The following is a 22195-nucleotide window of genomic DNA, read 5'->3' as shown; positions in this document are numbered from 1 at the left end:
GCTTTGTCAGAAAAATATTTTCTTTAAAAATGCTAGTCCGGGAACCATTTAGGTTAAAAATATAGACAATGAGCTGACATAGTGGCTTTAGCAGGAAGGGTTTATGTACATCACTCATGAGCAGTGAGCCAAAAGTGGATATTGCAGTTGATTCTCAACTGATGTAGTGTGGCACAAAGGTTTCAGCTGCACTATGCGGAGGATAATAGGTTATTGGGCAATCTAACAGGCGTGATAACTTATCATGAGCCACTTGCATTTATTGCAAGGTATCACCTCTGTATAGGTGGCCTGTGTATGTGGGTATACGGTAAATGTATAATTTGCTTTGGGGATAATGGGCCACTATTATTTAATTAATCCTTGTTCTGATTCCCTGCCAACATTCCCCATTATCAACTCTTGATACTTGGTCGCTAGTGAATAATATGCATTTATTTTCATTTTTCCAGGAGTGGCAAATTAATCAGTTAACTGCATATGGCCTGTATATGACCTTAAAACTGAGATTACACTTGTTAATATTCATGGGAACACTACAAACTGACTATGTGACCTCCAATTATCATATTTCCTAATATATTTTGGGTTAACACATCACCATATATCTTCATATGGCTTTACGGATGATAAGATATGTAACATAGGGTTTTTTTTTCAAATTCCCTCATTTTGATAAATAAATGATATTTACAGGAGAATGGGAGCTATCAAAGTTTGGTGAGTTAATGTGTGAGGGCATACATTCAAGACTTAAAAACATCTTTAGTTACTTGTTACTGTGAATAACATGTAGAATGAATGCCTTGTGTCCGCCAGTTCACATGGAGAGAACAAATTTGCCCAATGGCAAACTATTAAGTGCTACTTTTTAACCAGAACCTTCAAGCTGGAGACAAAAATAGGAAATACATAGTTGGCACAGATCTGTTTCTCTAAAGACTTGCTTCCAGGACAGTCAGTTATGACTGTGCCTCAGCCCCTTGATTTATTTGAATATAAAGTTAATCAGGAACAGTGAAGTCTTAATCCTCTGTGTACTTGTACAAAAAGTCTTTGTGTTGTGCAGCCACCCATCTTTTTTTTCATGTAATAGCTGGTATTTCTCCTGGGATTCTTTTTAGGACTTGGAACAATAATTACAGTAATTGCATGATACAAAACCATGTCTGATGAAAAGCTCTGAACATGTTACGCAGCCATTAAGCTACCTAAGTCTTCTGAAGTTTAAGATCCAGAAGTTCGCAAGTTTCTTTTGGAAGTTGAAACTAGGTTAAACCCAGATCATATTTGGGTGATGTATCATAGTTTCAGAGCTGAGTTAAATTCAGAGGGATTGTTTGTGTCATGTATACGTCCAATAATCGGTGTAAGGCACATTAAAACATGTAAGCCTTTGATAATTTTGATGCCAGCTCAAAAACATTTTGTTTTCAGAACTTGATGTTGGGCTCAGCATTTTGGAATGCCTGATGTTTGAACGTGTTGGATTTGGCACTAGAGTTATAAAGCTGGTAACTTTTCTTTTCAATAGCAAATATTTCACAGTTGCAATAAGAAAAACATATCCACACTTAACACGACAAAAAATGTGTTGTTTCAGTTCACTGTACACTTCTCTGTACTTCATAGGTTCTAAAAGTCTGAGCTTAATGTGTAGTAAGATTACTTAGTAAAGGATTTGGTGACTCTAAACAACTAAGATCAGAAACATAACAGAAATTAAAAGTTACCAGTAAAATTGTATGCATTGATAACCAGAAGATGGTAAAGACTGTTAAGGACTGATGGTATGGACTGGCATTTGTTTTTAATCCAATGTGGTTATAAAAACAGTGTTAAAGTAATCAAAATATATTCATATTACTGGTTTTACTTCAGCACTAGTTTTAATAAATTGCATGTATGCCAGCTGACTTTAAAACTGTATTAAAGTTTTAGGTTATTGCATATTGGAAAAAGCATATGGGATGAATGTAGTTTCATTGCATAAATTTAATATAGCTTTACTCCTATTAAACTGTTACCTATAGCAAGTGCTGCATCCGGTGGCTAATAAATCAAGCTGTTCTTTAATTAATGAGAAATAAAGAAAATTAAAGTGGCTTGCTGTGCAGGACTATCCAGACTGTTTAGATTATGCCACAGGTTTATATTTTGTGTCATTAGTCTGCTTTAACAAGGTATTTAGATTATTTTAAATAGATGTGGGAAAAACAACAATTTTATGTTATTTAAACTTCTGTTTTGACACGTCACAGACTTTTATTCACATTGAATTAAGAGTCAGAGAAAAGTAAACACTCTCCCAAAATAGAATAACTGTTTTTAGCTCTAAGAAAAACAGCATTAATTGAAAAATGTCATTTCTAAACTTAGGGATAGTCTTGTGATTATAGACATTAGCAATCTAGAAACACATTAAATAATGATTGTGGAATACAATAAATAATATAAATGCACACAATTTATAATTGGAGTAATTGTGTATTGAATTCAAAGCTATATAAAACTATCCGATTTTCCTGTTTCCTACTTTATATTATTCTTGATTGCCTGACTTAATGTTTTTCTCCTTTTATAGCAATTAAGGAAATATATATGGGATCTCATGCTCTTCCAGGAAAAAAAGTCCATTTGCTGGTATCAAAAATCCGTTCAGTGAAGTTCTGCCCCTCTTGAAGTCAATGGGAGTTTTCCCATTAACTTTAATGCAGCCACAATTTCAGTCTCACTATTCACAAGAATATCTTGGCCATCTGAAACGTCACAAGACTTTTTTTCTTGATTCTTAAAATTGATTATGTAATAAAAAAATGCAAAGGCGTGTGGCTTTCAGGCCAGGAGCAACTGTTAGATCTTGTAGTGTGATCTGCATTTTGTTGGCTGTTAAATTTCACTGAGCCTAAGAACTTGTTTTTGCTTAAGTATAACTTGTATTTTCCTAAAGTATATTTTCCCAGAAATGTATTCAGTCTTATTCTGACAACATTTAAATATGAAGAATGTACCCCTTAGTAGTTTGTACCACTGTAGTATTTTTACTCCCGTAGTTTGGAGGGGGAAAAAAAGGTGGGTTTTGTTTCTTCACTTGAATTTTGGTTTTAACTTCTAGCTGATAGTTCTTGCTAAGTCTTTCTTAATAGGTTAAAGATACCTTTCATCTCCAGTGTTTTTTCTTGTCATAAGGAGTATACATAAATCAAGTCACTTCTCAATCTGTCTTAATTTATTTATTTAATAAGCTAAACATTGAGCTCTTTAAGGGTTTGTCTGCTTGGCACTCAGCAGTTCTATGCTGAGAGCCACTGCTAGTATGCTGAGACACTTGCATGTATAAGAACTAGAGTCTGAACTGGAAACTATGGAGTAACGTTTGCACAGGGCCACTTCGTTCCTAGGATTAGCGTGTGAATTGTACAGCAATCTTTTCAAATGCTTTATCAAAACATTTAGATTTTACTAAATAGATTTTTTCAAGAATTTTATAATCTCCTCCAATTTAATAATCTACTTTTTTCCTAACAATTTGATACCACCACACATACTGTATTTTTTTTCCACATACAGCACACCCCCTGCATATAGTATGCACCTGTTGTAAAAGGGTATCTTGAAAAAAAGAGAAGAGATCATCATGTCTAGTAACTGAGTAGCAGCAGATAGGAAGTTGAGCCTGCTCCCAAGCCTGCTGCTAGCCCTTCATGTTGGTTTAGGTCCACAGACTGACCTGGCATGCTTTGTCCAGGTCCATACATCAAGTCTGACCCCATGTGCTGGCTTCAGTACTCCAAGTCCAGGACTGCACTCCAGGTCCCCGCGGGGCCACATGCTGATTCTGGGGTTACATGCTAGGTTGGACCTGATATGTCAGTTCCAGGACTGGACATCAGGTCCAGGATCACTCTAGCAGCATACCAGTTCAGACTTGGCACTACCCTATACACTTGTTCTAGAGCCAGGCACTGGGTTGGACCCTCTGGGTCACGTTCAGGGCCACATGCTGTTTTGGGGGCATGTGTTGGGTCAGACCTGATGTGCCATGTCCAGGGCCATATGCTAGGTTGGGCCACAAACCAGTCCCACACACCAGCCCAGTCTGGCATGCAGGGTCATGTCATCTGGCAGAGGGCTCCCCATAGTTCTAGAAACTTGGCAGCAGATGAGAGGTGGCAGTGTTAATTGTTGTGGCTGTAGGAGCCACAGTGATTAATGCTGTTACCACTCCGCTGCCACCAAATTTCCAGAATTTTGGAGAGTTGTTTTTCTTGAATATAATGTGCACTCCACTTTTCACCAGCTGATTTTGGGGAGAAAAGGTGGGGGTTATATGCAGTAAAATATGGTACTTTACAGCTATCTGTCACCTGTAATTTGTTCTGCCTCCCTTTATTTGTCAGGCACTTCTTCTGCAAAGATTCTTTTTTTCCTATAGCTTAAAAGAATGGTGTTACAAAACAAGAAGGGCAAATTAGTATTCAGTTCTTGGCTATTCCTACTTACAGAGTAAGAGACTTTATACTCCTAAATTTTGTGAACTGAAGCATAGTAGAATATTTTGCACCGCAAATTCAGTTTGAATTTCTGTTTGGCTGCCAAACTCAGAAATAAGAAGTTAGTTCCCAGTTGACATTCCACTAAATTTTTTGAGTGTGGGTAGCTGTGCAGATCATGGTCTTATGTTAGAAGTCTACAATAAACTTGTTCTAGCTTTTGGAGTAACCAGACCTCTGCCGTTTCCAACTGATTAGGTTCAGTTTTTTTACTGCTCCCTAAAATGTGATGGGCAAGGTGCTTAAGGTTTTTCTTCCCTCTTCCTTTTTTAAAATTAGTCTTTTTCTGTGGTGATCTGAAGTATATGTGAGTGACCCACTTGATCATTCTATTGTGAATGTCTTTTATAGCTTTCATTTAAAATCTTTGCAGCTGTATGTGACCCTGGCTGGTTTACAAACCCTCATCTTTGCAAAGGCTACAAAACCTAATCCTGTCAACTATCCAAGTTTTATTTTGCATGTTTCAGCATACAAAAGCCTATAGAATTGTGGGTATTAAATAGTATGTTGTTATTTAAATTAATTTTGCAACTTTAAGGATTTTAAACAATTTTCCTCTTTCCTTTTGATTTAGTTCTTCATAGGGGAGAGGGGTTTTATAATAAAACAATGGACACTGAAGGATTACAAAGACTAGATAAAATACTGAAGATGCTAATGCTTCTGCTAGCATATTTGGTAAGTAAATAATCAGCACTTCTTTTTTCATCATAAATGTTAGAAAATAATTCTATTTTAACTAATTGTTAAAGAATGCAATGTTCGAAATCAAATATTTGGGCTCGATATAAATTCCACTTTTAATGTAAAAGATTGCTGATTTTGTTTTTATCGTTTGTTTTTAGTTGAGTAGAGCAACTTGTGAGACGGGAGATTGTAGAGAACAAGAATTTAGGGATCATGCTGGAAACTGTATTCTTTGTGAACAGTGTGGACCTGGAATGGAGCTGTCAAAGGTATATATTTATGGATATACTGCAAAATAGCACTACCTTAATTTTATCCTCTATTTTCACAAATCTGTTTACATATTTTGTTTAAAATAACAAATATCTATATTTTCATGAAACTATTTTTAAGATTCTTGACTTCTTGTTAACCATTTTCTTTTCTAAACTAAATAATGTTTAGTTCTTAGATGTAAAACCAAACATATCTGGGTCAGAAAATTGTGTAGTCTTGCAGTAACTAAGCGATTTTAACTTAGGCAATTTATTATTTATGGTCCCTGATTTGATTAACCTTAATTTAAAAGGCATATTTCCTGCACCTAAAATTTCCCTCTCAGCATTCTGGCAAAGAAAAGGCTTTTTTGAATGCCTTAATTATGTATTTCTTACCTCAAGAGATTTGGATATGTTAGGTATAACCTTGTTTCTGAAGCTGCTGGGCTCATAGTGCTTTGGATTGGGGATAATTACAATATCCCTGTAAGTTAACTGATGCATACTCTCAACCTTCACTCCGTTTTAACATAGCTTTTTGTTTGGGTATTACCTTTTAAAATACTTAAATGTAATTAACAAAGCTAGAAAAATAATATAGCAGCATTTTTTGAGTTTCTTATGTATTGGGAGATGTTATAAAGTATCAATATCAAGTTGCTTTTTAAAAATATTAACTTTTAAGGGCAGATTCATCTTTTGAGAGCACTTACCTAGTAACAGAGACGCATATTTAGTTTCATTTCAGCCTGAGGGGAGCTACTTCAGAAGCAAATATTCTAGCTATAGGTATATAGGCTCTAGGGAGGTATACTCCATCCCTCCTATTAAACCTGTGTCACTGTGGAGTCCTTCCTTCTCATGTGCTTGTATTTGTGACAAGGTATTTAGAAGAATTCACAGATTTGTTAGAATCTGACATGGCTGTGCGACAAGCATTTCTGCTATGGCCTACCGTGAAGTGAGGAGTTCAAGATTTGTTGGGCGAGAAAGAGGCTCCAAAATGGAGTAACACTTTATAGTATAATGTGGTGTGTCAGACATCTGGCCTGTGGGCTATCCAGCCTGTGGTGATGTGAAATCTGTCTATGGGGCTCCTGGAGGGGACACGATTTCAGCAACAGAGTGAGGTGCAAGTGGCAGTGGTGGAGACCTCTACAGTTCCCTGAGCTGACACAGTAGCATGTGTTAATGCTGCCCTTGTTCACCCTGCTGCCAAATCTCAGGTATGGATCCCTAATGGGGATGCAGTGTTAACTCCTGCAGCTACCTCAGCTGACACAGTAGTTAAGGCAGGGATTAAATGCTGTTGCCACTCTCCCTGACACCAAAAGTGCGTCTGGATCAAATGTGGGAGAAGCTCTGTGGTCCAGATCTGGCCTACAGGAACAAATGCATTTGACACCCTGGATCTAATGATTCCTGCACCCAGCTGAAAGGGACATATTAGGCTGTATTAACAGGAGTGTCACTTGCAAATTAAGGGAAATTGTTCTTTTGCTCTATTCAGTGCTGGCAAGGCCTCGTGTACCTGGAGTACTGTGATCAGTTTTGGGCCCCACACTTCATAAAGGATGTGGACAGAATGGAGAGTCCAGCGCAAAACAAAAATGATTAGGGACCCAGGAGACAAGACTTCGGAAAGGCTGAAAGAGCTAGGGATATTTAGCCTAGAAGAAAAGAGAAGGCTGAGAGGGGATTTGATAAGTCATTTAATATCTGAAGGGTGATTTAGAGAGAGGATGGAGATGGGCTTTTGTCCATTGCCAGAGGACAGAATTAAGAGCAATGGCCTCAAGCTACAGCACAGGGCAATTTAAGCTGGAGATGAGGAGGATCTTTCTCACTATAAGAGTGATCGAGCAGTGGAACTGGCTACCTGGGAAAATTGCAGTTCTATCCTTGGAAGTTTTCAAGAGCAGGTTAGACACCTGACTGAGATGGTTGAGCAAGGGTCTGGACTAGATGATCTGGTGAGGTTCCTTCCAGCCCTACTTTCCTATGAACCTATGACAAGGAAAAAAAAATGTGTTACAGCTGAATTGGTCAGAATTCTAGGTCTAATTAAAATATTTTTCCTTAGAAAGATTTTTTTTTTTAATTTCAAGAGTGCACCCGTTGGGCCTCGATCATGCGGTCCCTCGCTGCCCGGCCCTAGATTTTGGTGGTAGCCTTCCGCTCTGTCCCTCACAAGTGGGGTGCTCCAGTCTCTTGCCTTGGGCGGTCTTATCCCCTCCTAATCCCGCCTGCCATGACTTGATGGAATCTCAGTGGAGGAGGAGTCCGACCATCCGGGTTCGGCTACCCCAGGCCAAGGCGTGATGGTCTTCGCAAGGCTCCAGCCTCCCCTGTACCTCGCCCTATACCCAGCCCTGACAGCGTGCTCCTGGTGTTTTGTCCACGGCCAAACCTCTTCCTATGCAGGGTCCCTTTGGCTCCCCCTCCCGGGACCGGTATGAAACTGGAGTTCCTCTGCCTGTTAAGCCCTAGAAAAACTCCGTCCCCCTTTCCTCTTATTCCAGGGTCCCAGGACAAGTTAACAACAGAAGTAACAAAAGAGAGAAAAAACTATCATCACCTGCATGTGCTCCTAATTTCAATCTAGCTGGGGCCCTACCTTGGAGCGCCTGTGACAGAGTGCTCCCCTTCACCAACTACCCCCCCCTTAATGCTACCTCCTCTAACTATGTGGTGTATCGGACGCGTGTCTGCCTTCAACATCCCCTTCTTTCCGCTCAGGACTCTTCCCTCGACGAGTTCCCCCGGGAGCCTCCGTCCCAGACATGAGGGTTATGCTTGACCTCTTTACTAGCTGCCTCTTTTCCAACGACCCGGTGGGTCCCCATCTCAGTTGATGGGTTTCCTCCCGCCGAGTCTCTTCGCGGCCCGAGGGTGATATATAACCGGGATACCTGGGTCCCTTTTGATCTAGCAGCAGCTTCTCTCCATGGAAGCAGCTCTTGCCCCTTCTCTGCACTGGGTGCAGCGTTCCCTGGTTCCTCTGACTCCTTAGTGAGCCCAGGGATACCTCTCTCTCTCTCCACCTCTCCCCACCTTCTGCCTCGTGGCCTCCCCTTCTTATACTTCCGGGGCGGCTCTCCTTTTCCTCTTCCTCAGCTGCTTCCCCTTTAAAAAAACTGCAGCTACCAAGCCGTGCGGGTCCCGCCGTCGCTTCCTGCTCTGCCGCGGTTCCTGCCGCCGATAAGGTATTTTTACTTCTTTCTCCCTTCTTGTTCTCCCCGGGGTGTATAGTTCCCCAGGATCCCTCTTTAGCCCTTCTGGGCTCATATCCTCCCCTTGCCCCGGGACAAAGAGGAATCCTTTTACAGATCTGTGAAACAAATACAGGAAACCCTTGCTATTCATGGGTTTGGCATTCGTGGTTTAAAATATTCGCAGATGCTGAACCTACATCTTAAATACACTTGCAGGAGCCCCTCAGGAGCTTTGTGCTTCCCGCCGCCTTACGCCCACCGCTACCGGCACAGCTATGCCCCACTCCCTACCCCAGCCACCAGGGGCACTGCGTTCATGAATGCAGTGCCTTATTTGTGAATTTCGCCATTCACGGGGGATATGAGACTGTATCCCCCACAAATTGTGAGGGTCTCCTGTATTTTTATAGGATGGAGAAATTCAAATATTAAGATCTGTTATGTTGCAATATATTATTCAATAAACACATGCCTAGTGAAATAATTGTAAGATGCATGTCAGTCTGTTAAATACCAATTACTACCTTCTTTGAATATAGTAGGCTAAATATTGTCCTACATTTCAGTGAATGTGGATAAAAACAGAATTTGCCTTTTTATTTAGAAGAAACCAAATGCAATTTTAAAGTTTTGGGTTTTTTTATGGCCAAGTGATTTGTGTAGTTTTAAGGGGTGATCTTGTAATTAAATATTAAACAGCTTTAGACTTTACTGTTTTTTCTTCTCAAAGAAAGCTTGCAATGGCAGTTTTATCATTCTTACTATATTCAGCTCTGGAAAAAAAGTATAGTTGAGCGTTGTGGTTTGTGGCTTTGAAAGGATTTACTCAAAGAATCCTTAGAGTTTAAAAGTTACTCAAGAATTTCAGTCTTACAAAATTGTACGTGAAATATACTTTTCTCTTTTCTCTATTCCTCTCTCACAGTTTCTTGGTATGGTATATATATTTTCATTGCATTCAACTACAATATCCATGACAACTCGTACTTTATTAAGGATATTAAAGGTGTCAAACATACAACATGCTGAGCTTACCAGCAGGCCACTGGAAGTTGGGGGGGATAGGCTGCTGTGGAATTCAGGGCTCTTAGACCCTGCTGGCCTGGCTGTCCATGACAAGTTTGGCTTGCCATGGTGACTGCCCCCAGAACCTTCATGTTGCCAATAGCCCTCCACACCCAGACTCCTTACTGCATCAAGACTCACAGCCACCACACTAGCCACAACAGCCTTCTCCATGCTCCAGACTGGATCTAACCCACCAGAAGCCTCATGGTCCACATCCATCCTGGCATTCCATATATGTTCCATATGCTTCTAGCATGTGAGACAGTGTGACTAGGATTTGAGCCTGCAAATTGCTGCTTATGTGAGTAACTTGTTGAAGCAGTTGTCTTAATTAAGGCTACTTGCAGAAAAGTGGTCTCAGATTTTAAATTTATGAGCAGTTACCTTCCTGTGAGTTTATAGAAGCAAGCACAAATGTAATGCTTTATATGCTACTGCTTTTTAAAAACGATTCTACTTTTATATGTATTTCAGTAAGATATGATGCAGACAAGTTAGTCCTTAAGTCCTTTATTTCAAAAAGACTAGACCCATAACAGACGTGTCTACACCACTTCCCCAGTGCTCCTTGGGGGATCACTTTTGAGCATGTCCTGTCCACCCATCACTGTTCCTTATGCGCCAGGCCCAGAAAGGAGGTGGTGAAGCTGCCTTGGGGCTGCCTTTTCTCCCTCTGCTACTCTCAGAATTGCTGCTTTTGGGGTAGCCCTGTAACAGCTTCACCTCATTTTGGGGTTTGGTGTCTATGAAGTAGAAATGAGTGACTAGGGTGTGCTCAAGAATGGTGTTTCCTGAGGTGCTGAGGAAGTGGTACAGAGATACCACAGGGTAAAATCCCTTTGTGGCTTTAGCTCTCAATCCAAAATTTAGGTCTTCAACTTTCAACTAATCATGGAGGCATCTAAATTCACTAGATGCTTATGCTGCCATCCCTAAAGTCCCTGTGGGGACTGGGTATAGGGAGTCCATGTGCTATGCTAGGAGCAAACATTCAGAGGGCCAGGCAGAGCCAGAGGGGAACAGCCCAAGAGAATTGTACTGTTATATTATATATTATATAATAGTAATAAAATTAATAGCCCATTCATTAATCACATAATGTTATAACAGTGATACAATATTTATATTTAATTTTTAAATGGGGTGCTGCTAAATTTTGAAAACTGGAGGAGGGATGTCTGAAGTCTAAAAAGGTTGAGAACTACTGATTTAAATAATTCATAGATTCATGGATGCTAGGGTCAGAAGGAACCTCAACAGATCATTGAGTCTGACCCCTAGCCGAGGCAGGAAAGAGTTCTGGGGTCAGGTGTCCCCAAATAGATGCCTACCCAGCCTTCTCTTAAAGACCCCCAAGGTAGGGAGAGCACCATGTCCCTTGGAAGCCCATTCCAAATTTTGGCCACCCTTACTGTGAAGACATTTTTCCTGATACCTAGCCTAAATCTGCTCTATGTTAGTTTGTGACCATTGTTCCTTGCTACCCCAAGAGGTGCCCTGGTGAACACAGCATCTCCTATTCCTTGCAGTGTCCCCCTAATTAATTTGTAGGCAGCCACAAGGTCACCTCTCAGCCTTCTCTTGTGGAGGCTGAAGAGGTCCAGGTCCTTCAATCTCTCCTCATAGGGCTTGTGCTGTAAGCCCCTGACCATATGAGTGGCCCTCCTCTGGACCCTCTCGAGTCTATCAACATCCTTCTTGAAGTACAGCACCCAAGACTGGACGCAGTATTCCAACTGCGGTCTGGCCAATGCCTCATAGGGGGGAAGTATCACCTCCTTGGTTCTATTTGTCACACATCTGCTGATGCATGATAAAGTGCGATTAGCTTTGCTGATGATTTCATTACGCTGACAACTCATGTTCCTCTTGGAGTCCGTTGTGACTCTGACATCCCTTTCCGCTTCTGTGCTGCTGAGAAGGTCACTTCCCAGCCAGTAGATGTGCTGGTAATTTTTGTGCCCTAGGTGCAGCACTCTGCACTTGTCCTTGATGTACTGCATCCTATTGTGTACTGCCCACTTTTCTAACCTGTCCCAGTCTGCCTGCAATCGTTCCCTACCCTCCGGAGCACGCACTTCACCCCACAATTTAGTATCGTCTTCAAACTTGGACAATACTAAATTATAGGGTGATGTGCACACTCCGGAGGGTAGGGAACGACTGCAGGCAGACCTGGACTGCTAATGTTAGTGTTTATCATCCAAGAAGAGAAGGGATTTGCTCTTTTGTGTTTACTGTTAGCCTGTCCAACATATCCTATAGTATGAGCAGGCTGAATCTGTAGAATGATGACAGTCCAGTCATGAGATCTAGTATCATTTATCCTGATGAATGCTTGTAGATGCATGCCATTGTCCTTGCTAAGAAAAGTGTTAGCTCCTTGCAGCACATGCTGGTGCGTTCTACTGTGGACTGTAAGCACTCAGAGTTAATATTGTGCAGTTCATCATCATGCTTGTGTCTTTTGGGTGTATCTTAGTGGTTTCTGCTGAGGTGCAGAAGAATGCTTTTCTGGTCTGTAATTCATTTGTGTGCATTATAAGTATAGGTACAAAGGGAGTGCTACAGTCTATTTTGAGACAAAATTGTTTGGGTAAATGTGATATCTTTTATTAGACCAACTAAATAGTTGGAAAAATAGTTCTTTGCAAGCTTTTGGGCACAAACATCCTTCTTCAGGTATATTGAGAATCAGCTGGTGAATTGTGTGCTTTCCTGGGTAGAATAGAAGCTAAAATACAAAGTGCAGGCCTGTGAAAATGCAGATGCCTGGTAGTGAAGATCAGAGGGGTGGAAGACAATAGGTGTGAGACAGGAAGGGGGAAGAGGGAATGTTGAAGTGGTGATAGAACAATGTAACTTGTAAAATGCAGACAAGTTACCTGGTTCTTAGTTGTAACCAGCTTGGTCTAAGGACATAGGCAGGCAAAGTTCTTTGGGTAGATGTGAGATCTCTTATTAGACCAACTAAATAATTGGAAAAAATACCTGTGCAAGCTTTTGGGTACAAACATCCTTTGTCAAGCATGGGGAGACTCTGCTGGTGTTATGTGCTCTCCAAGGTAGAGAAGAAGCTAATTAAAATATGCAGATCTGTGAAAATGCAAATGAGTGGAAATTTGGAAGATAATGGGTAGAGATGGGGGGTGGGGAGGAGGGAGATGTGTGAAGGACTGCAAGTGATCAGCTGAAGGCAGGTTACCTGGGGTAGTAGATGTCAGGCAGATTGTGATGTGTTATAAATCCAATGTCTGTATTAAGTCCATGATTTTTTGTATCCAGTAGACTTATGAAGTGAATTTTGTAGGCACATCTACGAAAGGTGTTTTGTAAATTCCTTTTGAGGATTAAAACTGCGAGATTGGAGAGGGAGTGATTGTCTTGTGAGAAGTGGGTACCCACAGGTAATTGGATACAGGCGACCCCCAGAAAAACTAAGCACTAAGCGAAACCCATTTCCCCATAGGATTTAATGTAAACAAAGATAATTGGTTCTACACCACCTGCTGACCCAAATCCTGTGCTCCTGCAGCCCCACCCTGAGCCCTGCTGGCCTGGGCCCTGCGCTCCTGCCAGCCCTGGCTGAGCTGCTTCCGGCAAGGTACCACGTGGGCTCTGCCAGGCAGGAAAGGCATCAGCTCCTCCCGGCCTCATTGTTTCCTCTGCCGCGATGGCCCCTACCAACCTGTAATACCAGCCACCAGTGGACCCGTGTGTGGCCCCAGCCACCCTGCCTGTGGGGCCTGAGTCAGGGACCCATCTGCCCAGGGATTTATGGTGAGAAGGCAGCAGGGCTCTAGCCCAGGGGAAGCAGTGGAGCCACCCACCTGCTTACACCCCACTTTGCCCAGCGGGGGCTCCCTCCAGGGCACGCGGCACTGGGACAAGCCATCACTGCCAGATCACTGCAGACTCCGGACAGTGTCCGCACCCCACAGGTGAGTGCGTGACCAGAACAGGGCACAGGCTGCAGCCTGGGACAGGGGAGCTCTGTGGGCTCAGCTTGCACTGGCTTCCACCAGCCCAGGCCCTGCACTCCTGCCATCCCTGACCTTGGACCCCGTGCTCCTGCTGCCCCACCGGCCCAGGGCCCATGCTCATACTCCCCACCCGCCCCTCCCTACTTTCGCCGCCGTCCCTCCCTGCCCACTGGCCGCTCCAGCACCACGTGCCAGAGTGGACCCTGCACTCCTGCCACCCCACCCTGGGCTCTGCCAGCCTGGGCTCCAAGCTCATGCTACCCAGCCCCCCACCCGCCCCTTCTCACTGCTACTGCTTCTCCCCGCCCGCTCCAGCATCACGGGCCGGAGCGGACCCTGGGCTTCTGCCACCCCTCCCTGGGATCCTGCTGGCTGCCACTCACCGCTGCCACCACTGCTTCTCTCCACTCCTGCTCTGAGCATTATAGTGAAATGTGCTGAGCGCTCAGTGAAGCTAGGTAGGTATTTTAAATGAGCACTATAGCAAAACCACATTAAGCATGGGTTGCCTATATTTTTCTCTTTGATAGATTTTCAGTATGCATTCATTCTGGTAGGCAGTTGTCTGGTTTCTCCTACATATTTTCCAGCCGGGCATTTTTTGCACTGGATGAGATATAATATATTTCTGGAGGTGCAGGTATAAGATCCAGGGATGTTGATGGTTCTGTTTTGGGGATGTATCTATTGTGAAGGTGGTGGATGGATTGTCAGGTTTTACATTTCTTGTCCCTGCATGGTCTGGATCTATTTGGTGTGCTTTGAGCTTGTGGCAGAATACCATCCCTGTCTCTCCAAAGCTCTGCTACATGACAATTTGGTTACCATGGTCACTCCTCTGCACCATGTGACACTGAGCTGGATACATTCATGTGGAAGTCGGGGGAAACCTGCTCCCTCTGCCTATGTGACTGGCATCACATACCTGGGTGAGGGGCCTTGCGCTCCCTATTGTTCTAAGCGAGGCCAACCCGACAGGGAAGGAGCTAGAAACCCTGCCAGTCTACCTGGCAACCAGTGATGCATTTCAAATTGGTTGGCTGGCAGCCAACAGTTGCTGGCCTCCATTGGACCAGGTAAATGAGGTCATAAGGGCTATATAAGTTAAGGACTGTCCAGGAGGAGGGGCAGTAGCCATGATGAAAACTCAGAGAAAGAAGAGCTGGACCATCTGAGACTTGTTCTCTCTCTTAAAACTCATGACCAATTAACTGCCTGCCTGCAGAGGGAATCTCCACCTGCCTCTGGATGATACTTGTGAGTAAACTACCTGAGCTCTAACTAGATATATAGCTTGCAGTAACTCAGATGCGTGATCAAAGGCTACCCAGCCACCCTGTTTGCTCTACGGGATTCTTTAATATTGCTCTACCCTATTCCAAACTTAGTCCTGGTAACCAATAAAGTTCTCCTTTGTTCCTAGCATTGGGAGTGAGTCTAGATTATGCCTTGGGGTTCCCTTGGTTTGGATGACTAAGGGAGACCACTATTTGTACTTCAGACTGAAGGAAGCACCCCAAGTTCTTGAAGTGGGTCAAGTAACCTCAAGGGCTACTAGGCCTGTGTTTCCCAGGGGGCTCAGAGCCTGGATTACTCCAGACTCGGGGTGGTGGTGTCATTACCCCCAGTCTAGCGGGTGTGCTCCAGGAAGGGGGTCAGTCAGACATGAGGAGCCCCCCGGGAGGCACTTGGAGCCTGGAAGGTGGTTGGGCACAGTGAGGTGGGTGACTCAGTGTAGGAGCACCCCCTACTGGCCTGCCACAGAGCCATAGGAAGTTTGCTTCTGGTGATGAGGTTGGTGAGGTTTGGTGCTTGTTTAAAGGCTAGAATGGGTGGTTCTGGAAAGATCTCTTTAAGAATTGGGTCGTCTTCTAGTATAGGTTGCAACTGAGGATTTTCTGCATAAGTTCCAGGGAAGCATAGTATGCCATAACTAATGGTGTGCAATTTGTGGGGATTTTCTTTTTATACAGCAGCAGTTCTTCAACTTCAACTTCTGGTATCCAGGTGGCTCTTTCAGAAGTGTGATCTCTCGGGATGAGGTCCTTGTTGGGTGAAAGGCCTTTTGAGATCTACAGGGAGACTATCGTGGGTCACTGTATGAATCTGCAGTGCAAATTCAGCGGTATCCAAGGGCTTGGCTGTATATTACAGCTTTCTTGGTGTGTTTAGGGTGATTGCTGGTTCGGTGTAAATATGTTATTGATCCATGGGTGTCTTGTATACAGTGGTTTGTGTTTTACCATTCTAGATATTGATCATAGTGTCTAAAATGGAAATGCTGGTGCTGGAGTATTTAAGAGAAAGTCTGATGGAGGGGTGATGGTTATTGAATTTGTGATGGAAATCAGTTAGAGACTATGGGTTCTTGATCCAAATGATGAAGAAAATCTATACAACTTAGGCATAGCATGGGTTTGGTGCAGTTCTTGACAAATTCTTCTTCCAGGTCGGCCATGAAAAGGTTAGCATATTGTGCAGCTGTTGTGGTTCCCATAGATGTGCCCATGGTGTGGAGAAAGCGTTGATTGTTAAAACAGAAGTTGTTGTGTGTGAGGATGAAGTGTAATGTCATTAATGTCTTTATGTCTGTACTCTGAGTTGTAATCTTGCTTTTGTAGATATGTAAGCAGGCTTGGGTGCCATCTGGGTGTGGGATGTTGGTATATAAGCTGGTAACATTCATGGTGGTTAGGAGGGTGTTGCTAGAAAGGTGATCTGTTTTTAAGTTTTCGTAGAAATTCTGTTATGTTTTGGACAAAATTCGGTCTTTGGGTGGCAAGAGGTTTTAAGATGGATTTGATGAAACCTGATAATTCCTCAGTTAGGGTTTCATGGTTGGATATGATAGGTCTTCCTGGGTTCTCTTGTTTGTGGATTTTAGGGAGCTTATAAAAAAAGTCTCTGAATTAGGGAGTGGCTGGATCAAGTTTTGTAGTTTCTCTTGTAGTTTAGATGGAACTTGTGTAATGGTGGTTTTGAGTTTTAAAGTGAAAAGGGGAGTTGGATCTTCCTCTTGTTTTTCGTAGTAGGTGGTGTCAGAGAGTTATAACCTGCCTGCCACCTGATAACCACAGCTAACATGTCTGCATTTTACAAGCTACATTCTTCTATAACTAGTTCAATATTCCTCCTTTCCCCCCTCCCTTCCTGTCTCATACCTATTGTCTTCCACCCCTCTGATCCTCACTGCTAGGCATTTGCATTTTCATATACCTGCATTCTGCATTTTGGCTTCTACCCAGGGGAACACATAATTCACCTGTAGACTCTCGAATATTCCCGAAGAAAGGTGTTCGTGTCCCAAAACGTGCAAAGAACAGTTTTTCCAACTATTTAGTTGGTCTAATAAGAGATCTCATATTTACCCAAACAGCCATGTCTGCCTGTGTCCTTACCAACACAGCTACAACAAACAACCTTAGTCTATTTTCCATTTTGAATGCACCATCATTATGTGAGTTTGCATCCTTCTCTCTTAACCCTATCCTTTTTTCAGTGTTGTGGCATTGTTGTCACTTACCTATTATATAATATATTGTCTCTTTCCTGTTGCTGTTTTAAAGACCTGCATAAGCAGTTTTGTTATCCCCCAAAGAAGCATTGCTAAGATTTACTTGTTTATGATTATGTTTGTTTCGTTTAATGTACACATTATCTTTTTGGAAAAGGTACATTTATTATTTTGGGGAAAGTATCAAGAGTCTTAGTATATATTTGTATTAACTGAGACTATTGCTGCTTTGACAGTAGCTGGGCCTTTTGGAGAGACACAGTTAAGCAAGCCTGGACCTTTTTTCCTTTTCCTTTTCTCCCAGGCTTTGGGCAAGAGACACCGGGAGCAAACTACCTCATTCCAGGTTGGCAATTTCTGTTTTCCAACTCTGGTTTTGGAATGATGAGCCTAAATTAGTTGATCAGTTTCTTATGGCCCAGAGCAACCATGCTAATTAAAATGCTGTCAAATTTAATTATAAGCAAGTAATATTTGATGACCTGCAATAGATCTTAATGAAAGGAGTGCGTTTAAGTTAGCGTTTTGTAGGTGGGTTTTATGGTAAAAACTCATTACACTTACTGAAGCCTCTTTACTATCATCGATTTTTAAGATATAAACATTTTAAAACTCTAGGCACAGACAGAAGCAATAATTTTTGCCCAATCTGGCTACAGAAAGCAATCTATAGGCATGACCAAACACAAGTACGTGGCTGCAGACCACTTAAAAAAATGACCAATTGTGCAAAAAGCTTTTTTCAGCTCCCTCTGGAAGGTGGGGCAGGTGTATTGGAGTCCCCCAAGTTGGAGCGGGGCTACAATTAACCCACCCCATCCTCTAGCACTGCTGGGGAACCTGTAGAAGGAGCTCCCTGTGCTCCCTTTCCCTCTCCCATTCTGAAAACATTCTGGCAGCAAGGAGGGGCTGTTGGTAGGGAAAACCAGCTGCAGGCTTGCAGGCAGCAGCTAGATTGCCCTCCCCCTTGGAACCAACAGTGAACTTGTGTTTGGTCCGAGGGATCCTTGTAACTCAGAATGCTTCCTGGCAAAGCATTCTCAGTTACAGCAGGGAGCTGCACTTCTGTCTGCACCGCTTATTTCTAATATGTTTCTGATTTGATTGCTCCTCATGGACCTTTTTTTTTTTATGTCCCGGTTTCCACAGTTTATAAGATTCATTTGTTATTTTTAAGTTATCGAATAGCTCATTGGCTAGCCAACCAGATCTCTTATTACACTTCCTTTATTGATGCAAAAGAAGCTTTTAGAACAAAAGATCCTTATGAGATTCATCCTAGAGTACTCAAAGAATTGTCTGAAGTTATTACAGATCCAGTGACTGTTATGCGTGAGTATTCATGGAGGTCAGCTGAGATCCCAGAAGACTAGAAAAGAGCAAGTATACTAACATCTTTTTTTAAGAACAAGAGGAACTAAGAAATCACAGTCTGGCCACTGTAACTGGAGAGGTACTGGAGCACATAAACAAATAATCAGTTTGTAAGCACTAGAAGATAATTAAGTGTTAAATAACAGGCAGCATAGCTTTGTCGAGAGCAATGCTGCCTAATCAGTCTGATTTTCTTTTATGGCACTATTAAGGTCGTCATGGATGTTGGGGAGCAGTAGATGTGATATACCTCAACTTTAATTAATAAATGTTTTGAGAACAGTATGGAAGACAGTATCAAAAGTAATCTAGGAAGTATAAGGTGAGAGCATAACGGTTTGGGAAATCAGACATAAAAGGGCACATCTACACATGCAGTAATGCGTCATAATTACAGTGAATTCTTTAGTACCTGTAATAACAGGTACTAATTTAATGCACCATAATTGGTGCTATTGCGCAGTTGTGGTGGCGCACATCTTTTACATGATGCTAATGCACAGTAGACTAATCCTATTGTGTATTAACGTGGCTTTTGCCGTGACATGCTAATGCATAGTAGAATTAATCTACTGCGTATGTAGCGTACCATGTAGATGCGCCCAAAAAGTAGTTTTCAGTGGCTCAATATCACAATGGAAGAAGGTATAAAACAGAGTTCCCCCAGAAGTTAGTGTTGTATCTGGTACTGTTCAACATCTTTATTACTAACTTGGGGGAAGGATTGAATGTACCTTTAGTAAATTTACTAATGACACTAAGCCATATAGTATAGTAGACACTTAAGACAAGATTTGGATTTAAAATGACCATAAGAAATTGGTAAGAGTCTAGCACCATTGTGTTTACAGTTTTCTCCCCATGAGTCCGATTAAATGTTGTGGGGCCAGTCCATTGGCTGGATCAGACCCAACACCAGATTTGGGCCCTGTGCCACCTCTGGCCAGCCCCTGTGCTACCTCTGCTCAACTGGGGTTGGGCTCCAGCCCTGTGCCACCCTGAATGCCTGATGTAGCACTCAGGGCCACAGACTGCTGAGCTCCCCACAAATCCATGGGGACTCCTGCTGGCCAGATGACAGTTCCAGGGGCCGAGGGTTGAGTACCTATAGTCTACAATGACTTGAATGAAATTCAGTAAAGACAAGTTCAAAGTATTATACTTTGAAAGAATAATCGGAAGCACAAATACAAGATAGGGAATAACTAGCTAAGCTGCAATAATGAAGACAAAAAATAATGTAACAATGTTGCAAAACGGCTATATACTGGGAATATATTTAATAGGAGTATGGTATACTACTTGCAATAAGTAATTCATATACAGTAAAAGCTGTATTATCCGGCACTTTACAATCCGGGATGCTCTATTAACCAGCATCTGTCCCACTGTGGCATATCTGGTTTTGCCACTGCGAGCTGAGTTCCACTTCTTCATGGACCATGGCCCAGGGCAAAGCAGCCTGCATGGGGGGCCCCCCTCTCTGTCCCGTGGCACACTGACGCCAGGGGGTGAAAGCCCTGGTGCACCAGATGCAGCAGGAGGGGTAGCAAGACAAAGACACCTCCAGCCCGCTGGGCTGGAGTTAAGGATAACTCTTAGATAACTGGCACATTTGATTAACTGGCATCCCCCATCCCCATGGATGCTGGATAACAGACCTTTTACTGTATTCTGTTCAGCTCTAGAGCTATCTCACATGGGAGTACTCTGCCTAGTTTTGGGCACCACGCTGTATGGACAATTTAGAATTAATCCAGAGAAGAGCAGCAAAAACAGAGCTCTGACATGAGGAAAGGTTAGGAAAAAAATGGGCTTCCTGGAAGGGTTATTTAGTCTGGAGAAGAGGAGACTGAAAGAGTATTTGATAAGTTTTCAGAAAGAAAAAGGGTTCTTATAAAGATGATAGTGATCTGTATCTGGAGGTGACAGAACTAAAAATAACGGACTTAAATTGCAATAGGGGAGATCTAGGGTAGAGATTGGGAAGAGTTTACTGACTTAGAGAATGGTTTAGCACTGGAACAGTTTGCCTGGAGCAGCTGTGGAGTCTTTCATTGGGAGTTTTTAAGAGCAGGTTAGATAAATAGTTGTCTGAGAAGTTCTAGACTGGTATGGCTCTGTTTTAAGCAGGGGGTTGATATAGATGACCCCCTGAGGTTCCTTCCTATCTTATTTCATTATGTTTCTATAACCTATCCGTACTGACATGGATATACTCTTTTAATTAATTTCAGAGTCCAATATCTGGTTAAAAATGAAAACTTATTTGAAGCCATATGTATAGTTAACATTTACAGTTTCTCATTAACTTAAAGATGGTCAAATTTGCTGCATGATATGGTTTTATAATGCAGCAAGTAAATAAATGAAAAAAGTGTTTTTTTTTCCCCCTTCTAGTTACAGTTACAGTAACCATCAGTATTTAGGGTATAGCAACAGTGAGTTAATTTTCAGACAATTGTGATTTTAGCTTCTTTTCCTTTTTACTGTATCTTTTAGTATTAAACCCAATTGCTACCCTGGATGGGCAAAACCAAGTCTTATAACTTAGTATGTAAGAATAAAAATAAAAATAAAAATATTCAAGGGCTATAGAGAGAACTAATAAGAAAACTTGAATTGGAAAATTGGTTTTGAATATGCTGACAATTAGTATATTTTTTAAGTTTACTTTTAAAAGGTAGAAGTGGGTGCTGAGTTTTAAAAGTAAAAGTAGGAGGAAAAATTGCTTTACCAGAAGAAGCAGTGCAGTGTGTTAATTTTACCTGGCTCTGCAGCATCTATATAGATTGCGCATTTCAGCAGGGCTTTTTGGCTCTTTTATCTAAAGCTGATTCAATTAGCTATTCATTAAAAGCTCCAAAAAAAACCCACTGAAGCTTCTGATCTACACAGATGTTGGATGAATTGGGTCCAGCTAACGCTCTGCCTCTTTTGGGCATGTGCTGCATTCAATGCAGGAGTGCACAGATTTAAAGTAAAATGCCATTTTGATTTTTACATCTGTACGCAGCTAGAATTTTTTTTTTATCACTTTTCCAGGACTCAAAAACATCAGAAGAGATTTTCTTAGACTTTTTTTTTAACGCCTGGTCTGAGCCAAAGCATATTTTTTTCTTTTAACACATAGATAACAATTATTAGAACCCAGTAAGTTGCTGCTGTTTATGATGAAAGTGTCATTACAGTTCAGCTGTTTGAAGGAACAGAGACTTCAAAAAACAGGGCTGGTAGAGGTCATAAATAGACATCCTGAATGGAAGGAGGAGAATGAAGAAGCTTGCTGCATAGGACTACTTAGGATTTTTCCAGATACAGGAGATAGATATTATCATATTTACCTGAATACGAGACAACTTTGAATTTCACATGACCCTGAAATAATTAGATTCTATATGTGGAAAAATTATAAATTTGTTATAATTTTCCAAGTATAGAAATTAATTATTGGAGGGTCATCTTAAATGTGTCCCTTCCCCCCACCACCACTACAACAGGGAAAGCAGCAGAGGTCAGGCAATAGAAGGGCAAGCAGCCT

At 42.0% G+C, this 22195-nt stretch overlaps 1 protein-coding gene across 1 annotated transcript in view; it reads left to right on the top strand.

Moving 5' to 3' along the window:
- Positions 1-22195, top strand: part of TNFRSF19 (TNF receptor superfamily member 19) — a 93802-nt gene that overhangs the window by 7289 nt on the left and 64318 nt on the right. The window contains exons 3-4 of the mRNA XM_019530176.1: positions 5131-5234; positions 5402-5512. Of these exons, the coding sequence (XP_019385721.1) occupies positions 5131-5234; positions 5402-5512 (215 nt within the window). The remainder of the gene's footprint in view (positions 1-5130; positions 5235-5401; positions 5513-22195) is intronic.

Source organism: Crocodylus porosus, unplaced genomic scaffold (genome assembly GCF_001723895.1).
Source record: "Crocodylus porosus isolate Cpor-Errol unplaced genomic scaffold, CroPor_comp1, whole genome shotgun sequence".
NCBI classification, from domain to species: domain Eukaryota; kingdom Metazoa; phylum Chordata; order Crocodylia; family Crocodylidae; genus Crocodylus; species Crocodylus porosus.
This window is presented reverse-complemented; position numbering and strand designations above follow the sequence as displayed.